This window comes from Argentina silus (assembly GCF_951799395.1).
Source record: "Argentina silus genome assembly, chromosome: 5".
NCBI lineage: Eukaryota > Metazoa > Chordata > Actinopteri > Argentiniformes > Argentinidae > Argentina > Argentina silus.
This window is the reverse complement of record NC_139659.1, coordinates 17,386,822-17,404,321: the sequence shown is the minus strand read 5'-3', so window position 1 is coordinate 17,404,321 and position 17,500 is coordinate 17,386,822. Positions and strand designations below refer to the sequence as shown.

At 45.2% G+C, this 17,500-nt stretch overlaps 3 protein-coding genes across 3 annotated transcripts in view; 1 reads left to right on the top strand and 2 right to left on the bottom strand.

The window, feature by feature from the left end:
• kctd9b (potassium channel tetramerization domain containing 9b) overlaps positions 1-523 on the bottom strand; it is a 4,700-nt gene extending 4,177 nt beyond the window's left edge. Inside the window, exons 1-2 of the mRNA XM_083669651.1 lie at positions 413-523; positions 17-138 (exon numbers count right to left, since the gene is read on the bottom strand). Of these exons, the coding sequence (XP_083525777.1) occupies positions 17-138; positions 413-460 (170 nt within the window). The 5' untranslated portion in view covers positions 461-523. The remainder of the gene's footprint in view (positions 1-16; positions 139-412) is intronic.
• A 457-nt stretch (positions 524-980) lies between these two features.
• marchf5l (membrane-associated ring finger (C3HC4) 5, like) lies at positions 981-4,811 on the bottom strand. The gene is made up of 7 exons (XM_083669662.1): positions 4,687-4,811; positions 4,108-4,183; positions 3,625-3,827; positions 3,325-3,455; positions 3,005-3,179; positions 2,276-2,442; positions 981-2,149 (listed from the first exon to the last, which is right to left on the bottom strand). The coding sequence occupies exons 2-7, from the start codon at positions 4,134-4,136 to the stop codon at positions 1,979-1,981; spliced, it is 876 nt and encodes a 291-aa protein (XP_083525788.1). The 5' UTR covers positions 4,137-4,183; positions 4,687-4,811; the 3' UTR covers positions 981-1,978.
• A 510-nt stretch (positions 4,812-5,321) lies between these two features.
• On the top strand, positions 5,322-12,977 carry actr1b (actin related protein 1B). The gene is made up of 11 exons (XM_083669652.1): positions 5,322-5,522; positions 6,632-6,696; positions 6,883-6,958; positions 8,032-8,157; positions 8,352-8,476; positions 8,702-8,918; positions 9,040-9,132; positions 9,248-9,422; positions 9,736-9,797; positions 9,908-9,948; positions 11,148-12,977. The coding sequence occupies exons 1-11, from the start codon at positions 5,475-5,477 to the stop codon at positions 11,248-11,250; spliced, it is 1,131 nt and encodes a 376-aa protein (XP_083525778.1). The 5' UTR covers positions 5,322-5,474; the 3' UTR covers positions 11,251-12,977.
• Positions 12,978-17,500: the final 4,523 nt, after the last annotated feature.

Here is a 17,500-nt window from a genome sequence, read left to right as displayed (position 1 = left end):
TGTTCTGGTCTCTTACCTAATCAGCGCTATGTCATCGATAAGACCGCCGTTCCCATTATAAACACTTGAAGCTTGGATTCCCAGCTTAGTGCTGGCGACGGACAAGAAGTCATCCAAAGAGCCATACACCGCCACGACCTTAGACATAAAACTCTGATAAGCTAGAGTGGATGCTACAATACATGCTCTTGACCTCACACAAGTAGATAGACAACTATACGAGGTAGATATGCAAAGCACACACGTGTGTGGATAGCTAGCAGTGTCTACCGGGGTATAGCTCGGGTAGTAGTACTAACCATATGCGGGCGTGAGAGAGCTGTCTGCAACTGAGCACGCTAAATAGCTAGCTGTCTACTAGCAGCCCCGAAACTAAACCTTCTCTGTATGACTTGTGCATTGCAGCATTTACCTTCCCATTGGAGGATGTACCGTTGACAAATAGCGTAGCTCTCTTCATAATAGAGTATGTTGCAGTAGTTCAGTTAATGTAGTCCTTCTGCTACACCCTTTTCCGTTTTCCTGATTCCTACTGCACCGAAACATCTGCTTAAAAACTAGTCTAACAATATTGTCCAATCAGAGACCAAGGAGGAAGTTATGAGGCGGTCACTTTCACACCATTGGTTCATCATCGCCTCATGTGGACCACAGATCCACCTTATAAACAATCTATCACCGAAGTTATCATTTAGATCAGTCAAGATAAAAGTGATGAGGGGACAGTTTCTCTTTCCACCTGTTTGTTCAGGGTCTGTGGAGGATTCAGGGATTCATCCACCACATTAGGATGGGTGACCAGCAGTGCACAGTAGGAACTACATTGATTTATTTGTAAACTAAGTGTAGACAAAATAACCAGGTTTTCACCTACACGAGCAAAGACTTAACCCTAACATATGACCAGTCAAATTGGAAATAAGTCCCACTTTTCAAGAATGATAGAGACAACTGTTAACAATCAATACATTTAATAGACATTTCATTCATACGGGCAGATAAAACAATGTGGGCTCTACATCAATTTACACACACACACACACACACACACACACACACACACACACACACACACACACACACACACACACACACACACACACACACACAATGATTGAATGTACACTCACCAAACACTTTATTAGGAAGACTATATTAATACTGGGTAGGGCCTCCCTTTGTTCTGAAAACAGACTCAATTCTTCATGGCATTGATTCCACAAGATGTTGGAAACATTCCTTTGAGATTCTGGTCCATGATGATGTCATGTTTTGCTTTGTGACATGGTGTATTATCATGCTGGAAGTAGCCATTAGAAGACAGGTAAATTGTGGCCATGAAGGGATGCACATGGTCAGCAACAATACTCAAATAGGCTGTGGATTTCAAGCGATTATTGATTGGTATTAACAGGCCCAAAGTGTGCCAAGAAAACATTCCCCACACCATTACACCACCTCCACCATGAGAAGGTGTACAGGTGTTCCTAATAAAGTGTTATGCGAGTGTATATCTTACAATGCAGAGCGTTCAGGAGGCCCAAACAGATTATCAAATCATTTTTAAACAGAAAAATAAAGTGAGCATTCCTATTAGACCAGTTCACGTAGAACCTCTTCCATTTGAAAAGCTTTCCTGGATGCAGGTCTCTAAGGAAAATAACACTATGCTCTGATTGGTGGGAGGGTTATCTACATGTTAGGTTAGGGGAGCAGAGAGGATTCTGGGGAGGGAAGGGGGCATTGGCCGTGTCCCAACACTCTTAACCATCATCCTTACCTCATCATCTCCTTTCGGTCATGATGAGGAAATTAAATTGACAGGTGTAAGCAAGCAACATGATAAACCCTTCCATTCAAGTATCTGTTGTCGTGGCAGAAAGGAGAACAAGGAGGTAATTGAGGAGTGTTGGGACGTAAAACATGCAACTACCCCCCCCACCCTCCCCGGGTTAATACTGAGAAGGGGTTGTGGCTGTCACTCGCTGTCTTCTGTGTCCTCTTCTCCTCCTTCACTCCGTCCCTCCCTCTCTCGATCCCTCTCTCTCTCAGGGTAGTTGAGGATGTGGCGGTTGGCCTGGATGAGATACTGCTGCTGTTTGAAATACACCTTTAGCACTCCCTTTATCGCCACAAATGCTATACCACCCTGCAGAGACGGAGAAAGAGAGAATACATAAGTCTCTCAGAAGACACACAGGCAAAAAGGAGGGTGAGAATAATAGAAAACATTAATCCTGTATAAATAATGGAAACTGCAAAAACACACACTCACCAGTACGGTACGCTGTAGGCTGGAAGGCACCCTACTCAAGAGCAGTCGTCCCACTAGACTGGCGATTGAGGGGAAGATGAGTGCTCCACAAAGAATACGAGACACAGAGAGGTGGTCCCCTCCAAGCCCCCCATCCACAGGCACACGGGGCAATGGGCGGCCTATACCTGAGGGGAGAGAGAAGCAGCATGGTGACAGCAGCTACTGCTTATACATATTGGCTTCCTTCAATCTGACGTCTTAGTATTTAGCCCTGCATGCGTGCGTGCGTGTGTGTGTGTGTGTGTGTGATGTATACGTCAGCTGTTGGTTCACCTGTAGGATTACTCATAATCCTTCCGCCCGACTAAAGTGAAAATCAAAGGCCCGCACCCAATCCTAACCCACAAACACAGAAAATGCCCTGTGGCCTACACTTCCCATTTTTCGCTTGGACATTAATGAACAATTACATTTTTCTTCAACATTTATAAGGCCTATTGAACAGTAGCGTCATGTTTTGCTGAAACAAAACATGTCAAACAATAGCCTAAAGGCTACTTTGCCCTTGAACATTTGATTGAAAACATCAATGTAGCCTACAGATATGAATTGCAAAAGAATGATTTATGGATTATTTTTTTTAATGCATTGTTTTCTCTTTATTCAACACAATACTTCCTGACTGCGGGTTATGAGTCAACACACGTGTGTGTGTGTGTGTGTGTGTGTGTGTGTGTGTGTGTGTACCTGGCACTAGAAGCTGTAGTTTAGAAGAGTGTCTCTGCCACAGCCTCAGTATGTAGTCTTCCCAGCGGATCATCTTGCCCAGCACCAGCATGACAGGGATGGTAGGCAGACCCATCAATAGGAACAGAGGGTCTGCTCGCTCCATCACATCTAAACCCTTCTTATGACCCACAACCTGGGGGGGTGGGGGTGGGGGGGGGGGGGGGTGGAGAGAGAGAGATTAACTTCAATGAACTGACAGATGTCAGGGATTACTTTATATTAGGGATTACATTTAGGGTATATCAGGTTAGGGTTGGAGGCATGTTAGTTCTGTGTACCTGCATGACAGTCACAGCTCCATAGGTGACAGCTGACCAATAAACTGTTCCCACCACCACCCCCGCAGCAGCAAATGGGCTGGCCCGTGACAAAGCCCTGTCTACCTGCTGCAGGAAGTATACCACTGGACCTGAGGTGGATAATATACATCCATATTCAAATGACAATGATTAAACAGTACATTACCAATGCAAGCCTTACTTTGATGTATATTACGATAGGCAGTTCTCTGATGTTGTATTGAGAGTTAGGCCCATCAATTCTGGGGAAGATGTGAGGGCTTGTGTATGGTTAGTTACCCATCTTGGGGAAGACAATGCGATATTCTGTGCCACACTGTGGGCAGCTGACTGCTCCTCCGCTGTTTCCCTTCTGCTTCTCATCGAGCCAGCGTTGTAGACAGGACTGGTGGATCCACTTAGTACAGCCCTTACACCTGCAGGGACTAACCCACTCTGCTACACGGTCCTCTTTCTCAGTGGCAAAACACACCCAGCAGTGCCTGAGACAGACAGACAGACAGACAGACACCTTATTTGTTCTCCGCCTCGCAGCAACTGCTAGGAATCAATAGTTCAAAACTAAAGTCAGTCAGTGACTGAACATATGTTGAACCTGGATATTGAACCTAGATTGTCCCTAAACATACAAAGGGACACACCCCCTCTCACAGAATTTTATTGCAAACTGTGTCTTGGTCATTTTTATTTCGATATATGACAAAGCCTCATAGGACTGTATAGAGGAGGATGCTATCCGGCTAACACAGGACATGTTCTTACTTCTCAGGTGGCTCCTCTGCGCAGGCCATTTTAAGTCAGCTCCCAGGGTTCTCACCATGGGCCAGCCAGGCAGGATCTAGATCCACACACACACACACACACACACACACACACACACACACACACACACACACACACACACACACACACACACACACACACACACACACACACACACACACACACGTCATTTTCAATGAAATCAATGAAACCACTAGTCAAGGTACAGTGCTTGGCTAACGTTAGATCACTTTATAAAACACAAAACAAGCAGGCTCTCTAAAAGACACACTGTCGCCACTTGCTTGCTAAACGTATTTTTCTAAACTCACACACTTTGACCAAACTATAATTTAGCTATCTAGCTGAATTTGTTCAATAAACTGGCTAGTTTAGTGCAGTGGTGAGATTATTATGGCCCTGTCAGTGTCAAACGTCATCAGCAAGACTGTCGTAAACCTTGCTGCTGAACGGGGACGCAGAGTATGCAGCTAGCTAGCTAGCTACCTAGCAAGGAATGCAAAACTCCGGCCTTAGTTGTTATAAAGCAATGTCAGTACAAAATAAATATTAACTCACCTTGATAATACTTCACCAAAGTAGCCTACAGTAGCTAGTCGTTTTCCACAGTTATTAAATCAGAACAACCTGCTCTGTCCTCTCTGTCCAAATGCTAAAACACAACTTCGATCGACCAAAACTACATCACAGTTCCGGTTACATGTTTCTTAAAGGGCAAGACGTCCAAAAAAAAAAACGCCAAAGTGGCTTCTTCTTCTTATCACCTCTCTCCTTTGTTCACATCAAAAAGACAGGATAGTGGAAAGCAATATGGAGGAACAATAAAAGGGTATTTGCTGGTCTAAACCAGTGTCCTGTTATAACTAAAGGACAAGGTAGTGCCGTCTGAGTCAGTACTCTGCAGTGCAGTTCTTAAATGGATGTAGGTTACAAATCAATGCTAAGTCTCTCTTTGCTTACCAGATAATGTGTTGTGGAATAGTGATTCCCTCATAGCATTGTGCAAACGTGTTTATCTGTGCATCTTTTAAGGGGCAACGATGATGATGATGTTGTTGGTGATGATAACAGCAAAAAAAAAAAACATCTGTAAACCACCCGCCCACGAGAGTACGGTTTGACAACAGGCACGTGGACTCTGTCTGACCGTCTGAGCGCGCTGCGATTGGTTGTCGCTGGTGTCCGTCAAAGCAACGCTGCTGGGGTTAGGTTGTAGCCAAGCAAAGCAGCGGCGAAGAGTCGGCTGAGCCCATAGTGACAGGGCGTTATTTACATGATTAAAATATCCAAAAGAGAAGAATATACCAAACTAATAATAGAAATCTATCCCAAGCAATCAATTTGTCATGGAGTCCTATGACATTATAGCTAACCAACCGGTTGTGATCGACAATGTAAGTATGATGTCACTCACTCGTCCACACCCTTGCCTAGGCCAGCCGGGGTTAGCTATCCAGCTAGCCACCTTTGTGTGTTGATTTGAGCAAGCTAACGTTGCTGAATAATGTGCTGCTAATTATCGAGACATTTCCATTGCATTTCCTCAAGTGCATGTCAGTTAGAATAGCTACTTGCTGGTCTTTCTAACGTCGGCTAGCTAGCTAGCTATGGCGTGGATGAAATGTTTGTTTTCTGCCAGCTTCTAGCCTAGCTAGCCTAGCTTATGTGTCCGTTCATACTGGCTTGCTGGCTCTTCAGAAATGGCAACCTGGTCATCTAAAGAACACAGGCTGTCTGTATCATCTCCATTCATATGTTAAATGATTGAATGGTAAAAAAAAAAAAAAAACGTTGTTGGTAGTCTCGTTACATATTAAACAAAGGGACAGCTAACGGTTTCCAACAACATTGCCAGTTCCAACGGCAAAGCTAGATATCCTGCTAGACTTGCCTGGAGACAGACCCCGCCTTGCTAGCTAGCTCGCTAGACAATTTGCTGCTAGCTAGCAGGAGGTTGGCAGAACTTGATAGTACTGATGCTAGCCAGCTAATGACCGTCATTCACAGATCAAGCGCCCCAGCTGCATACCCACGACAATGTGGTTAATGAGTCATACCCTCGATTTAGTAATAGGATTTATATACGAGATTTGAATGTTCCTGGCATTGCAGGTTTAACAGTATCTGTTTACCGAGAATTGTTATTACACTGGATGTCATGATGAACCACACAAAAAAAAAGTGTAACGTTCTGTTATATCGATACACCAGTCCTTGATTGATGGTACAGATCTGACAAAAAGAGTCAAAGTTTATAGCTAACCCTGTGATGCTCCTATGAGCCAGCATACATAAACTGGAATATGTGTAATACTTCATACAGAGAAAGGGGGCAATGAGCTGATGCCTCCTGAAGCCTCAAGCTGTGTCTTATGACCATCACACACACACACACACACAAAGAGGAATGTGTCACCCAGCCACTTTGTGCAAGTGAGAACTACAGGCCCTCTCCCTCTTAATTTCCTCTTATCCCACTTTACACCTGTATTTCTCTCTTTAGGGTTCAGGTGTTGTCAAAGCTGGCTTTGCAGGTGACCAGATCCCCAAATACTGCTTCCCCAACTAGTAAGTCATCCTCTTATTCACCCTCTCTACACCAGTAACACAGAGATGACATTTAGCCATGTGTCTACACTGTGACTGTTGCTTTTTCCTCGTGGTGTGTTATTCTGTGTGTTGTATTGTTGTGTGTTTGAGGTGGTATGTGTTTTATTCCGGGTTTCTGACTGTCTGTTCTGCTCTGTGTTTCAGTGTGGGCCGTCCCAAGCATGTGCGTGTGATGGCAGGAGCCCTGGAGGGGGACCTCTTCATCGGACCCAAAGCAGAGGTACGTACTATGCTCTTCCTCCTCATTCAGGCCATAGTCTTCCTCATTCAGACTATATTCTTCCACATTGTATTTTATTCTATTGGCATGTCCTCTGACGTCTGTGTCCTAACCTGTCTCATACTCACAGAATGAATAAGTCCAGTACAATCAATCAGTCACATTTATTTGTATAGCACTTTTTACACAGACAAATGTCGCAAAGTGCTTCACAACAAAAACATTGCTAAACAATATCAACAATAAATACAATACATACAATGTGATCTAACACTAAACCATAGACCCCCAAAAAGTAAGCCAAGGAAAAAACTCCCCAGAGGGGAGAAAAATATAGAGCACAGTGGCAAGGAAAAACTCCCTGGGAGGAATACATCTTGAGAGGAACCACACTCCAGGGGGAGCCATCCTCCTCTGGCTGATAAGGTGCTGAACAGTAAATGAATGTGGTGTGATGCAAGAGTTCAGCGGTCCATAGTGAAGGGCAGCTTTCTGATGGGACCCGGGTGGGGCGGCAGGGACCAGGATATAGGGTGGATCAGACTCAGCCTGGACCAATTCAGGAACTGGAGTCTAGTTTTGAGGGGCTCAGAGCCCCTATCGGACAGATAAGCACAAAGAGGACAACGCAAGATTAGAGGCTGTTGCAAACTGAAAAACTGATACATTAAACAGTAAGAGAGAATCAGCATAGCCCGGCCCGCTAGACGGACATCAGGGGGGTAGAGGGGGCAGCAGCATGAACCCGAGATGCCCAGAGCCGGGACGGCGACCATCCCAGCCTGCACAGTAGTGGGCCGTACGCATGCACTGGGTGGGCCTACAGGAGAGGCCCCAGCCAACCCAAGCCTGTACACCGCAAGAGCCCACCCACCACTGAACGGGAAGAAGGACCCGAGATCGGCCCAGGCAGCAGATGCCGGCCCCAAAGAAGTTCAGATCCTCAATTCATCGGCTCATTCTTATGTCTAGAGCTTCACAGAGACAACCTATGGCCATTGAATGTGCCTCAACAAACCTCTGTTCCCTCTGTTAAATCCCTCCCCCTCTTTCTTTCTCTCTGTCTGTCATAGGAGCACCGGGGCTTGTTGTCAGTGCGGTATCCTATGGAGCATGGCATCGTGAAGGACTGGAACGACATGGAGAGGATCTGGCAGTATGTCTACTCCAAGGAGCAGCTGCAGACCTTCTCAGAGGAGGTAGGGCCTCTTCTCCCTCACACCTCCCCCCCCCCCCCATCTTCTCCTCTCCACCTATTTTTTTCCTCTCCTTCTCCCCTCCTCCCTATCCCCTCCCCTCCTCTCACTCTCTAACAGTTTGTGTCAGGTCATGGATCATCTAGCTTTGGGTGGTTATTTAAAAACTCAACTCCCCCTCTCACCCCCTCCTCCAGCACCCTGTCCTGTTGACTGAGGCTCCTCTGAACCCCATGAAGAATCGTGAGAAGGCAGCAGAGGTGTTCTTCGAGACTTTCAATGTCCCCGCCCTCTTCATCTCCATGCAGGCCGTCCTCAGCCTGTGAGTGTACCTCTGTGTGTGTGTGTGTGTGTGTGTGTGTGCGCGTGTGTGTGTGTTACCTTATTTTATGGATGATTAGCAAGTCATCTAGGGATCCTGAAATTCAGCTACCAAATTACAGCCACAGCTTAGCATCGGCGTCATGATTGTGAAATGGCGGGTGTAGCATCCTTCAAACAGTATGCCGGAGTGTGTGTTACTGTAACTGTCCTCTCTGTCCTGCAGGTATGCCACAGGTCGTACCACAGGTGTGGTGTTGGATTCGGGTGATGGTGTCACCCATGCCGTGCCCATCTATGAGGGCTTTGCCATTCCCCACTCCATCATGCGGGTTGACATCGCAGGCAGGGACGTGTCCCGCTACCTCCGCCTGCTGCTACGCAAGGAAGGATACGACTTCCACACCTCTGCTGAGTTCGAGGTGGTCCGCACCATCAAAGAGGTGAGCGTGTGTGCGTGGAGATAGAGGTGGTCTACGCTATCAATGAGGTATTCCTTTTTTTTTTGAGGACTTTGCTGGATTTTAAATACATTTGTGTGTGTGTGTGTGTGTGTCTCCCCAGAGAGCCTGCTACCTCTCCCTGAACCCCCAGAAGGATGAGACTCTGGAGACAGAGAAGGCCCAATACACACTCCCCGACGGAAGCACACTGGATGTGAGTAGTATAACAAACACCAATGAAGACACACACACACACACACTCCTTCCACTTCAAGGATACCTAACACACAGCGACATGAGCCTAACCCCGCCCTCTGACCCCCGTTTAGATTGGTCCAGCCAGGTTCCGAGCCCCAGAGCTGCTGTTCCGACCTGACCTGGTAGGAGACGAGAGTGAGGGCATCCACGAGGTTCTGGCCTTCGCCATCCAGAAGTCTGACATGGACCTGCGACGCACGCTGTTCTCTAACATAGTACTGTCTGGAGGATCCACACTGCTCAAAGGTATGCGCGTGCACACACACACACACACACACACACACACACACACACACACACCTCACCTTCTCTCTCCTTTTCTCACATGCCATTCAGTTATAGTACTGACATGCACTTGGAACACACTTTGACACTGCTGATGTCCAAGTGCTGTACTGCTTGTGTGACTGACAGTGAGGGTTTTCTCACGTGGTGTAGGGCTGCCTAGCTCAGCACTGCTGAAACCTTCATTTTACACACACACACACACACACACACACACACACACACACACACACCACACACACCCTACCAGCTAACAGTCTCTGTCCTCCTTTAGGGTTCGGTGACAGGCTACTAAGCGAAGTGAAGAAACTTGCACCCAAAGACGTCAAGATCAAGGTAGGGTAACTGATTTAGATCCTACTTGTAGCATCTGACTCATATTAAGACGTCTTCAACACGTGAACAGGGTGTTAGTCTCACTTCATGATGTTTCTGTTTCTTTCCAGATCTCTGCCCCTCAGGAGAGGCTCTACTCCACATGGATCGGGTAAGAACACAGGGGGAAAAAAACAATTTTGCGACCATTTGACTTTGCTGTGCGAGTAAAAAGAATTGTTAGTCGGAAAAAAAAAGACAATCGGAGAGTGCTCATTGGCCTACATAATGTTTTTATAACGCGACATGTTTGATATTCATTCAGTCCTCTCGTTGTCATTTCGTTCTAACAGCGACCCAATAGCCAATGAGTGATGCTACGCAAACAACTATACAAGTCACGTTTAGAATCTCAGCTGTTCCGAAACTATTCTCCACTAGTTTTTCGCCTGCTGAAGTGAAAGCCATAGGCCTACAAGCACACAAAACGATATCTACCGATAAATGATTTGCTACGTTGATGTTGCGAAAGCGAAACTACAGACCAACCGATCTCGCGCTGCAAGTTAGGCTTTCCACCTCGTACTGCGCAAAAAGTCAAAGCCAAATGCGTTTGTCCGATCTTGGAAGAAAAAAAAACGAGGAACTAAAATGATTTGGCCTAAATGATGACACCAAATAGATATTTAAAAACTCTGTGAGGATACGGAATACTGCCGTTCACAAGCGACCGTCGGAGTGGCAGGTGATCGCTGCGAGATTTATCCGCCACAAGGAAAATGTAGGCCCGCATTTAGCGCTTGCCCGGGAGTTAGACACTGCAAGTTATGTGGCAATAAAAATATGTTGTATCTTGGGTGCACATGGATACAGAGAGGAGGCTTTCACCAAAGCAGCACAAAATGTCCAGTACGAAAATAGATTCAGCTTTTCTCTCATGGTCGATGCTGGACAATCGTTTACTCTGTGTGTGGATAGTTTTCTAATTGAACAATTTCACTCCATTCGATATCCATATGACCTGGCCCGTACTGTCAGTCTTATGCATGTTGCCTGGAAGTGCCTTCCCTGCATGCTATTGCGATGTCCTGATCATATTTGACATGACCATTGAGGATGTCTCTGAATGCAATGGCCAGTTCAATTCTAAGATGATTAGCCTACTCATTTTTTTCCATTGTGTGACCAAATGAAAAGTGTCACCAGGGGAAAGGCTTCGTCTGGAGCACTGCACTCACACATTAGTTTTACTGACACATTTCTGCATTGTTCAAAGTTTGAATTGTCCATTCAATAGATGGATTGATAATGAAGGATTGTGTTCCCTGTGTGTGTGTGTGTGTGTGTGTGTGTGTGTGTGTGTGTGTATAGTGGTTCCATCCTGGCGTCTTTGGACACCTTTAAGAAGATGTGGGTGTCTAAGAAGGAGTACGAGGAGGACAGAGCACGTGCCATCCACAGGAAGACCTTCTAACAAGGAGCAAGCACCTTTAAACCCCCTGGAACTGCCCCCACCACCATACCATCAGCTATACTCTCCACTGCCCCCACATTATCCACCTGCCCCAAACATTTCCATCATTTACCCCCACATCACCCCCCCCCCCCATTGACCCTTTAAGCACCCCCACTTCTGCCCCATTCCTTTGCCCCACTGGTTCACTCTCCCTTGCCTCGTCCTCTAGAGTGGACTATTTTCCATATAAACCCTTCCTTGTGCAGTTAGACCCCCACCCCCCGTCCCCCGCCCCACCTCCCCTCGTAGGGGCACATGCCTGGTGTAAGGAAAGGACAGGGCTGTGCTCCCTCACCCCCCTCCTCCATACACACCCAGGGCTGTGCTCCCTCACCCCCTCCTCCATACACACCCAGGGCTGTGCTCCCTCACCCCCTCCTCCATACACACCCAGGGCTGTGACGGCATCTGTCTATACTGTGGACTGTCTGCTTCTTCTGTTATTACAGGCCATGCTATACTATACTCAACCCCAAAGTATTTATATTATTATCTTACAAAGCCCTGTACGGTGATAGCATATCATCGAATGACAATGAAGGTGAATGTTTTTTTTTCGCTACTGTAAGAATTCCATTCCAAACCGACCTCACTCGGGGGGAGTTTCTCCAGTTGTTTGAAGACACTGTTGAGTGAGGGTTATAAACTGAGTCTGCTGTAGTAGTAATGTTAGGTAACGCTAGTCTCTCTCTGTGGTTTAGGATAAAGGGTAAAGAAAAACCACTGTGTTTTATGTTGGGCCTTGACTAAACAACCCCAAGATTTCTGCCATCTCAAGCTAAAAGTTTGTATATATACAGCCAATTGAAACTTTCAAAAGAACATATTTCACCAAAATCCCTCCATGGGTTAAACAATTGAGGACATGACGTACATAGAGAACATGTCTAGCATGTGCATTTATCCCATCTTTATTTTGATGTGTAAAACCAGTGTAAAAGATGTCCATTTGGATAACTGTTGTTTTCTCTCTAGATGACATGATTTGTCTGAAAAATGTTTGTGAAATGTTGTGTTAAAAGAGGATGGATTGATGATACCTCCCCTGCAAAGCCCCCCAACAGGCATATTTCACTGTAACTTTATTACTGTTTAGATAAAAGCAGAATTTTGTGCCCTGTTGAATGGGACCTTTTGAGAATGCCTTTAAGAATTCACAAACTGCTTTTCATGATAAAATCCCTCCTAGCTTTGTCCTATTTGGTAAATGCACCTGCCCTATGAGCTTTTTACATGACGTTTATGTGCGATAGTTACACAAAGAGAAAGCTATGTTTTAGATTCTCATTGGCATGTACTGTAGAAGCACAAGGTGGTGGATTATCAGTTGTATATCCTTTTGCCCCCTCAATGCACCGGTGGAAGTCAGATGTTATGGCAAAGCTGGTTTACCTGTGTCTCAGTGGCAGTAAAGGGGTTGTGTCCAAACCTGCGTCCGCCTTACTCCCGTGCCCCCCGGCACCGGAGGGTCCACATCTGCTTCTGGGTGTTTTTTAAAAGGTTATAAACTTCATCAGCCTTGTGTACAGTGGAACGCTTTTCAAAAACTCTACAACAACAACAACAACAACAAAAAGACGATAGTTAAAACAGGACTAAAAATGTACAATACTGTTTATTCAAGTGTTGCTTTTACTTTTCATTTTGTAAATTCAGTCTAATAAATAAGTTAATGACTGCTGTTGGAGGTGTCTCCTGTCCTTTCTGTTTGATGATCTGTCAAGAGAGGCAGTGCTGTTATCAGCATGATTTTGTACGCAGCTCAGCTTTTCCCTACTCAGAGTTGATTTGTGTTGTGAGGAGCAAGACCCATTCATCCCCTCAGGTTTGCAGTACCTGTCAACCAGCCCGTTTGTTAAGTGAAGAGAGAGTAAGGCAAGCAGCCATCCCTTCCTCCCTTTTGAGTTTGACAGCTGCTCAGCAGCCTGATAAGATCAAAGCACACTAACACAAACCCTCATGAACACACACACTTTTTCAGAATTCCAGTTGTCGATCTCTAACCCCCTGCAGTGTGTACTTGTTAACTCACCTCAAAGCAGTTTCATACCGCAGTTTCATGCCTTTAACGAGTGCACTGCACACCTCAGTGATAGGGTAGAGAATGAAGAGATCAACAATACACTTCCAATGTCACGCAGTAACCTCTCTCACCACCGGGTGTCAGTCTTACATCTTACTTCAGTGCAGCAGAGAACGTGTGAGGAGTGCAAGATACAGTAGATGACAAGGATGAGGTCGCCCCTAGACACATTTTAACATTTCTCAGCCTCATTTTTAAGACTTGAATATGAAGAGGGTACGCTGATTGTAGATCTGTCCCCTCAGGGCAGTTGCTACCCACAGTAACACTGAGCTATTTGAGATGTGTACTGTGTTAAAAACTAGATGTCACATTCTGGAAAGAATGTCTTACTTCTCTGATATCAGTTCTCTCAGTTCCAGAATGGTTGTAGCTAAACTAATCTGGGTCTTGGCCCCAGACTGCCAGACATATTGTACCTGCATCTCAGCCACAGTAAATAAGTAAACAAAAAATGCAAAAGGATAGAGGATACAGGTATGGATATAGGGCAGTAAGAAGAAGTAGGACATAACTCAGCAAGTGGAGGAAGAATGGTGTGTGTGTGTGTGTGTGTGTGTGTGTGTGTGTGACTGAAGAGAAGGGTATTAGACAGGTGATGAACTTACAGACAGGAGGAGGCGTCCTAGGGCCAAGGTGCGACCTTGGAGATTAGCCATTTCAAATTTGCATAAGAGATGCAGTTATCTTACACTTTACTGTATCTGAACAGCAGCCTACTGAGGCTGTAATCCAGGCTTAGCATGGCTGTCTGTCTAATTTGTTATCAGGGGAGGAAGAGATCAAGACAGATTCTGAAGTAAGACCTCTGAGCTGTCTGGAAGATGTCTCTTTTCCTCCATCAAGGAGGAAGTGTGTGTGTGTGTGTGTGTGTGTGTGTGTGTGTGTGTGTGTGTGTGTGTGTGTGTGTGTGTGTGTGTGTGTGTGTGTGTGTGTGTGTGTGTGTGTGTGTGTCTTGTTAGCTCAGTTGCTATTCAGTCATATTTGCTGTGCCGAAGTGTGTATGACTGTCTGAATGTCTCCCTGCTCAGTTCCTCAGTCACAAACACACACACACACACACAGCGCCATGAGAACCCAGTTAATATGGCATTGGGTGTATGGTGGAGAGAAAGTTTAGTATTTGGATTCAGGAGAGAAACATAGAGGAAAAAGGGGCTGCAGGAGTTCCTCTCTCATAAATAAAGGATTAGCTAGCACATCTCTGATCTCTTTATTTTTAAGGAAAATAACAAGATGAATTATAAATAAGTTATCGCATGATAAACGAGGGAGAGAGAGATGAGAGCGAGGGGGGCAAGGGCATGGAGGAAGAAAGGATGGAGGGCAGCAAATAAACAGGGCTCAGAAAAGAGGGGGAATCAGAGGTAGCTGGCTGCATTCCATCAGTCCACTTGCTAGTGTGCAAACTTTCTCTCTCTCTCTCTCTCTCTCTTTCTCTCTCTCACTCGCTCCGCCTTTCGAGAATATAGAAAGTAGGAAACAGGCCATTTCACAGCTTCAATCAACTTTATATCGCTCCGACTGAACTGTAATGACACATATTACAGTGGGGAGGCCACCGTTGAAATAGATCAGTCTGTGAGATTGGCCGCATTCTAATCTGCTCCCTCATGTCTCTGCCCAAATGACAGATAGGAGGGAAGGAAAGAACGTTGTCTTTGGAAAATGATAAATGCTGCTTCCTATAAGTCTCAGCCCTCACCTCACCTCTCATCTCATGAGGATTCCTGAGGATTCTGATCATGCAGCACACAGGGAAAGGATAGGGGAGGGGAGGGGAGGGAGGGGGGGAGGGAGGGTGGGAGAGGAGAGGAGAGGAGAGAGGAGGGGAGGGGAGGAGAGGGGAGGGAGGGTGGGAAAGGAGAGGAGAGAAGAGGAGAGGAGAGGAGAAGAAGGGGAGGGGAGGAGAAGGGATGAGATGAGAGGAGAGAAGACTCAGTGAAGCAGGGAGTGAGGGAGAGAGAGAGACTCTCCAAGGATACCTAACAAACACAAGCAGCACTCTCTCACTCTTGCTGTCTTTCAAGAAAGTATAAGGGAAACAGGTCATTTCACAGCTTTCAATCAGCTTCACCTTTGTATTGCTCCTATTGAACTGTAGGCAGTTTTCATTGAGTCACAGTTGTGCAACAGTAAAAAACTAATTAAACTAATGTTGTACAAAGGTTGTACACAGGTTGTAAGGTTGTATTGTTATTGAACGTTTTAAACGTCAAAATGCAGTAGCTGTTGCAATGTTAGATTTACGTTGTTATTTGATGGTTGTTCAGTCAAATGTTGACATTGCGTTTGTCCATGGGTTGAAAATTGACATTTTCAGCATCAGACCATCTCACAGTTGAAAATAATAGTTGTTTAATTCAATAATAGTTTTAACGTAACTATACGTAATAATATCTTATTAACGTAAATGTTTAAAGTCTAACGTTGATGTAACTTAACCTTCCTAACCAAATAGGTACTTTATCAAAAATAAGTTTCACTTGCTCTAGTTTTCCTCTCTGTATTTTTTGGGAATATTGTCATTGATATGATGACATGACATATTTTTCATGACAATCAGGCTTACATTTTGCCCCAACCATTCATTTCGGTGTTTCAGTGTTTTCTGCATCGTTGTCATGTTGGTGGAGCATATTCTATTCTATTACATACTGAGGATTTCTTAATTATAAATACTGAACCTTGATAATGTTACTAACCCATTACTAAAATGTATAATTAGGTTGCACTGCATCTGTTTTAAGCTGCTGTTTTGCATGATATTTTAATAAACACACATTACTGTACAATATGTTCCAGTTAAGTTAAGTACATTTGTTATATGAATGGGGCACCATGGATGAAACATTCAAATAACGTCCTGAATGTTCCCATGCCTATTTCTCCTTTGTTCATTTCTTCCCTTGTTTAGAAACCAATAGTATGTCTATCTCAAAACCAAAAACCAAAACCATCCTGACACGCTTGAAATGAATGTACAGCATTCCCTGTGTCTGATATGATCATGAGGCCTCTGCAGCTCATCCAGAACGCTCCCGTCTGGTGTTTAATCTCCTCAAATTCTCCCATGTCACTCCCCTCTTCCGCACCCTTCACTGGTTTCCGTTAGGAGCTCGCATCAGATTCAAGACCCTGGTGCTTGCCTACCTGGCGGCAAAGGGAACAGCCCCTCCCTACTTGCAAGCAATGGTCAGCCCCCAAACCCCTGCCAGATCACTCCGCTCTTCCACCTCGGCTGGCCGCCTGGCACCGCCGCCTCTACGTGGATGCAGCAGCCGCACTACTCGGTCACGGCTTTTCACTGTCCTGGCGCCCCGCTGGTGGAATGAGCTTCCCACTGCTGTTATGACTGTAGAGTCACTACCAATCTTCCGCCGTAGATTGAAGACCCATCTCTTCAGACTACATCTTAACGGTCCCTCCTAAAGACCTCTTCAAGCCTCTACCCCCCTATACAAGTTTCTCTCCTGTTAATAAAAATAAATAAATAAATCCTTCTTCTAGCATTGTGACTGCCTATGGCCCCTGGTCCGAGCATTGATTACTTTATCTTATGATGGCTGATGGATAGATGATTCAATTACTTGAACAAATGTATTTGTTGTAAGTCGCTTTGGATAAAGGCGTCTGCTAAATGCCATAAATGTAAAAATGTAAATGATTGTCATCATACAGTATGAGCAACAAACAAGGTTCAGATAACCGCTTCTGTGTGAGTAATCTTATATGAAAGGTTATTACTTAAGTTGATTCTCACAGGATCAGCTTGTGTCCAAATGGAGCCTCTTCAAATGTCTTCTAAAGGGTGTCTTTCCTCCCGGAAAAAAGGAACAAGAGAATTACCTACTCTCCCATGCCATGAGTGCTGAATAAACCATTTGAATATCAGCGCAGAATATTCCACTTCTTTGCTGTAAAAAACTCCTGGATTGCTTTCGCAGTATGTTTTGGGTCATTGTCCATCTGTACTGTGAAGCACCATCCAATCAACTTTGCTGAATTTGGCTGAATCTGAGCAGACAGTATATCCCTACACACTTCAGAATTCATCCGGCTGCTTCTGTCTTTTGTCACATCATCAATAAACACTAGTGACCCAGTGCCATTGGAAGCCATGCA

Excerpts from the sequence above, each read along its gene's own strand:
- marchf5l (XM_083669662.1), bottom strand. The coding sequence starts at position 4,136 with ATGGCCTGCGCAGAGGAGCCACCTGAGAA. Across the intron at positions 3,180-3,324 it reads GAGCTGTGACTGTCATGCAG|GTTGTGGGTCATAAGAAGGG; the intron begins GTACACAGAACT and ends CCACCCCCCCAG. Across the intron at positions 2,150-2,275 it reads GCCTACAGCGTACCGTACTG|GGTGGTATAGCATTTGTGGC; the intron begins GTGAGTGTGTGT and ends CCGTCTCTGCAG.
- actr1b (XM_083669652.1), top strand. The coding sequence starts at position 5,475 with ATGGAGTCCTATGACATTATAGCTAACCAACCGGTTGTGATCGACAAT. Across the intron at positions 8,477-8,701 it reads ATGCAGGCCGTCCTCAGCCT|GTATGCCACAGGTCGTACCA; the intron begins GTGAGTGTACCT and ends TCTGTCCTGCAG. Across the intron at positions 9,133-9,247 it reads CCGACGGAAGCACACTGGAT|ATTGGTCCAGCCAGGTTCCG; the intron begins GTGAGTAGTATA and ends ACCCCCGTTTAG.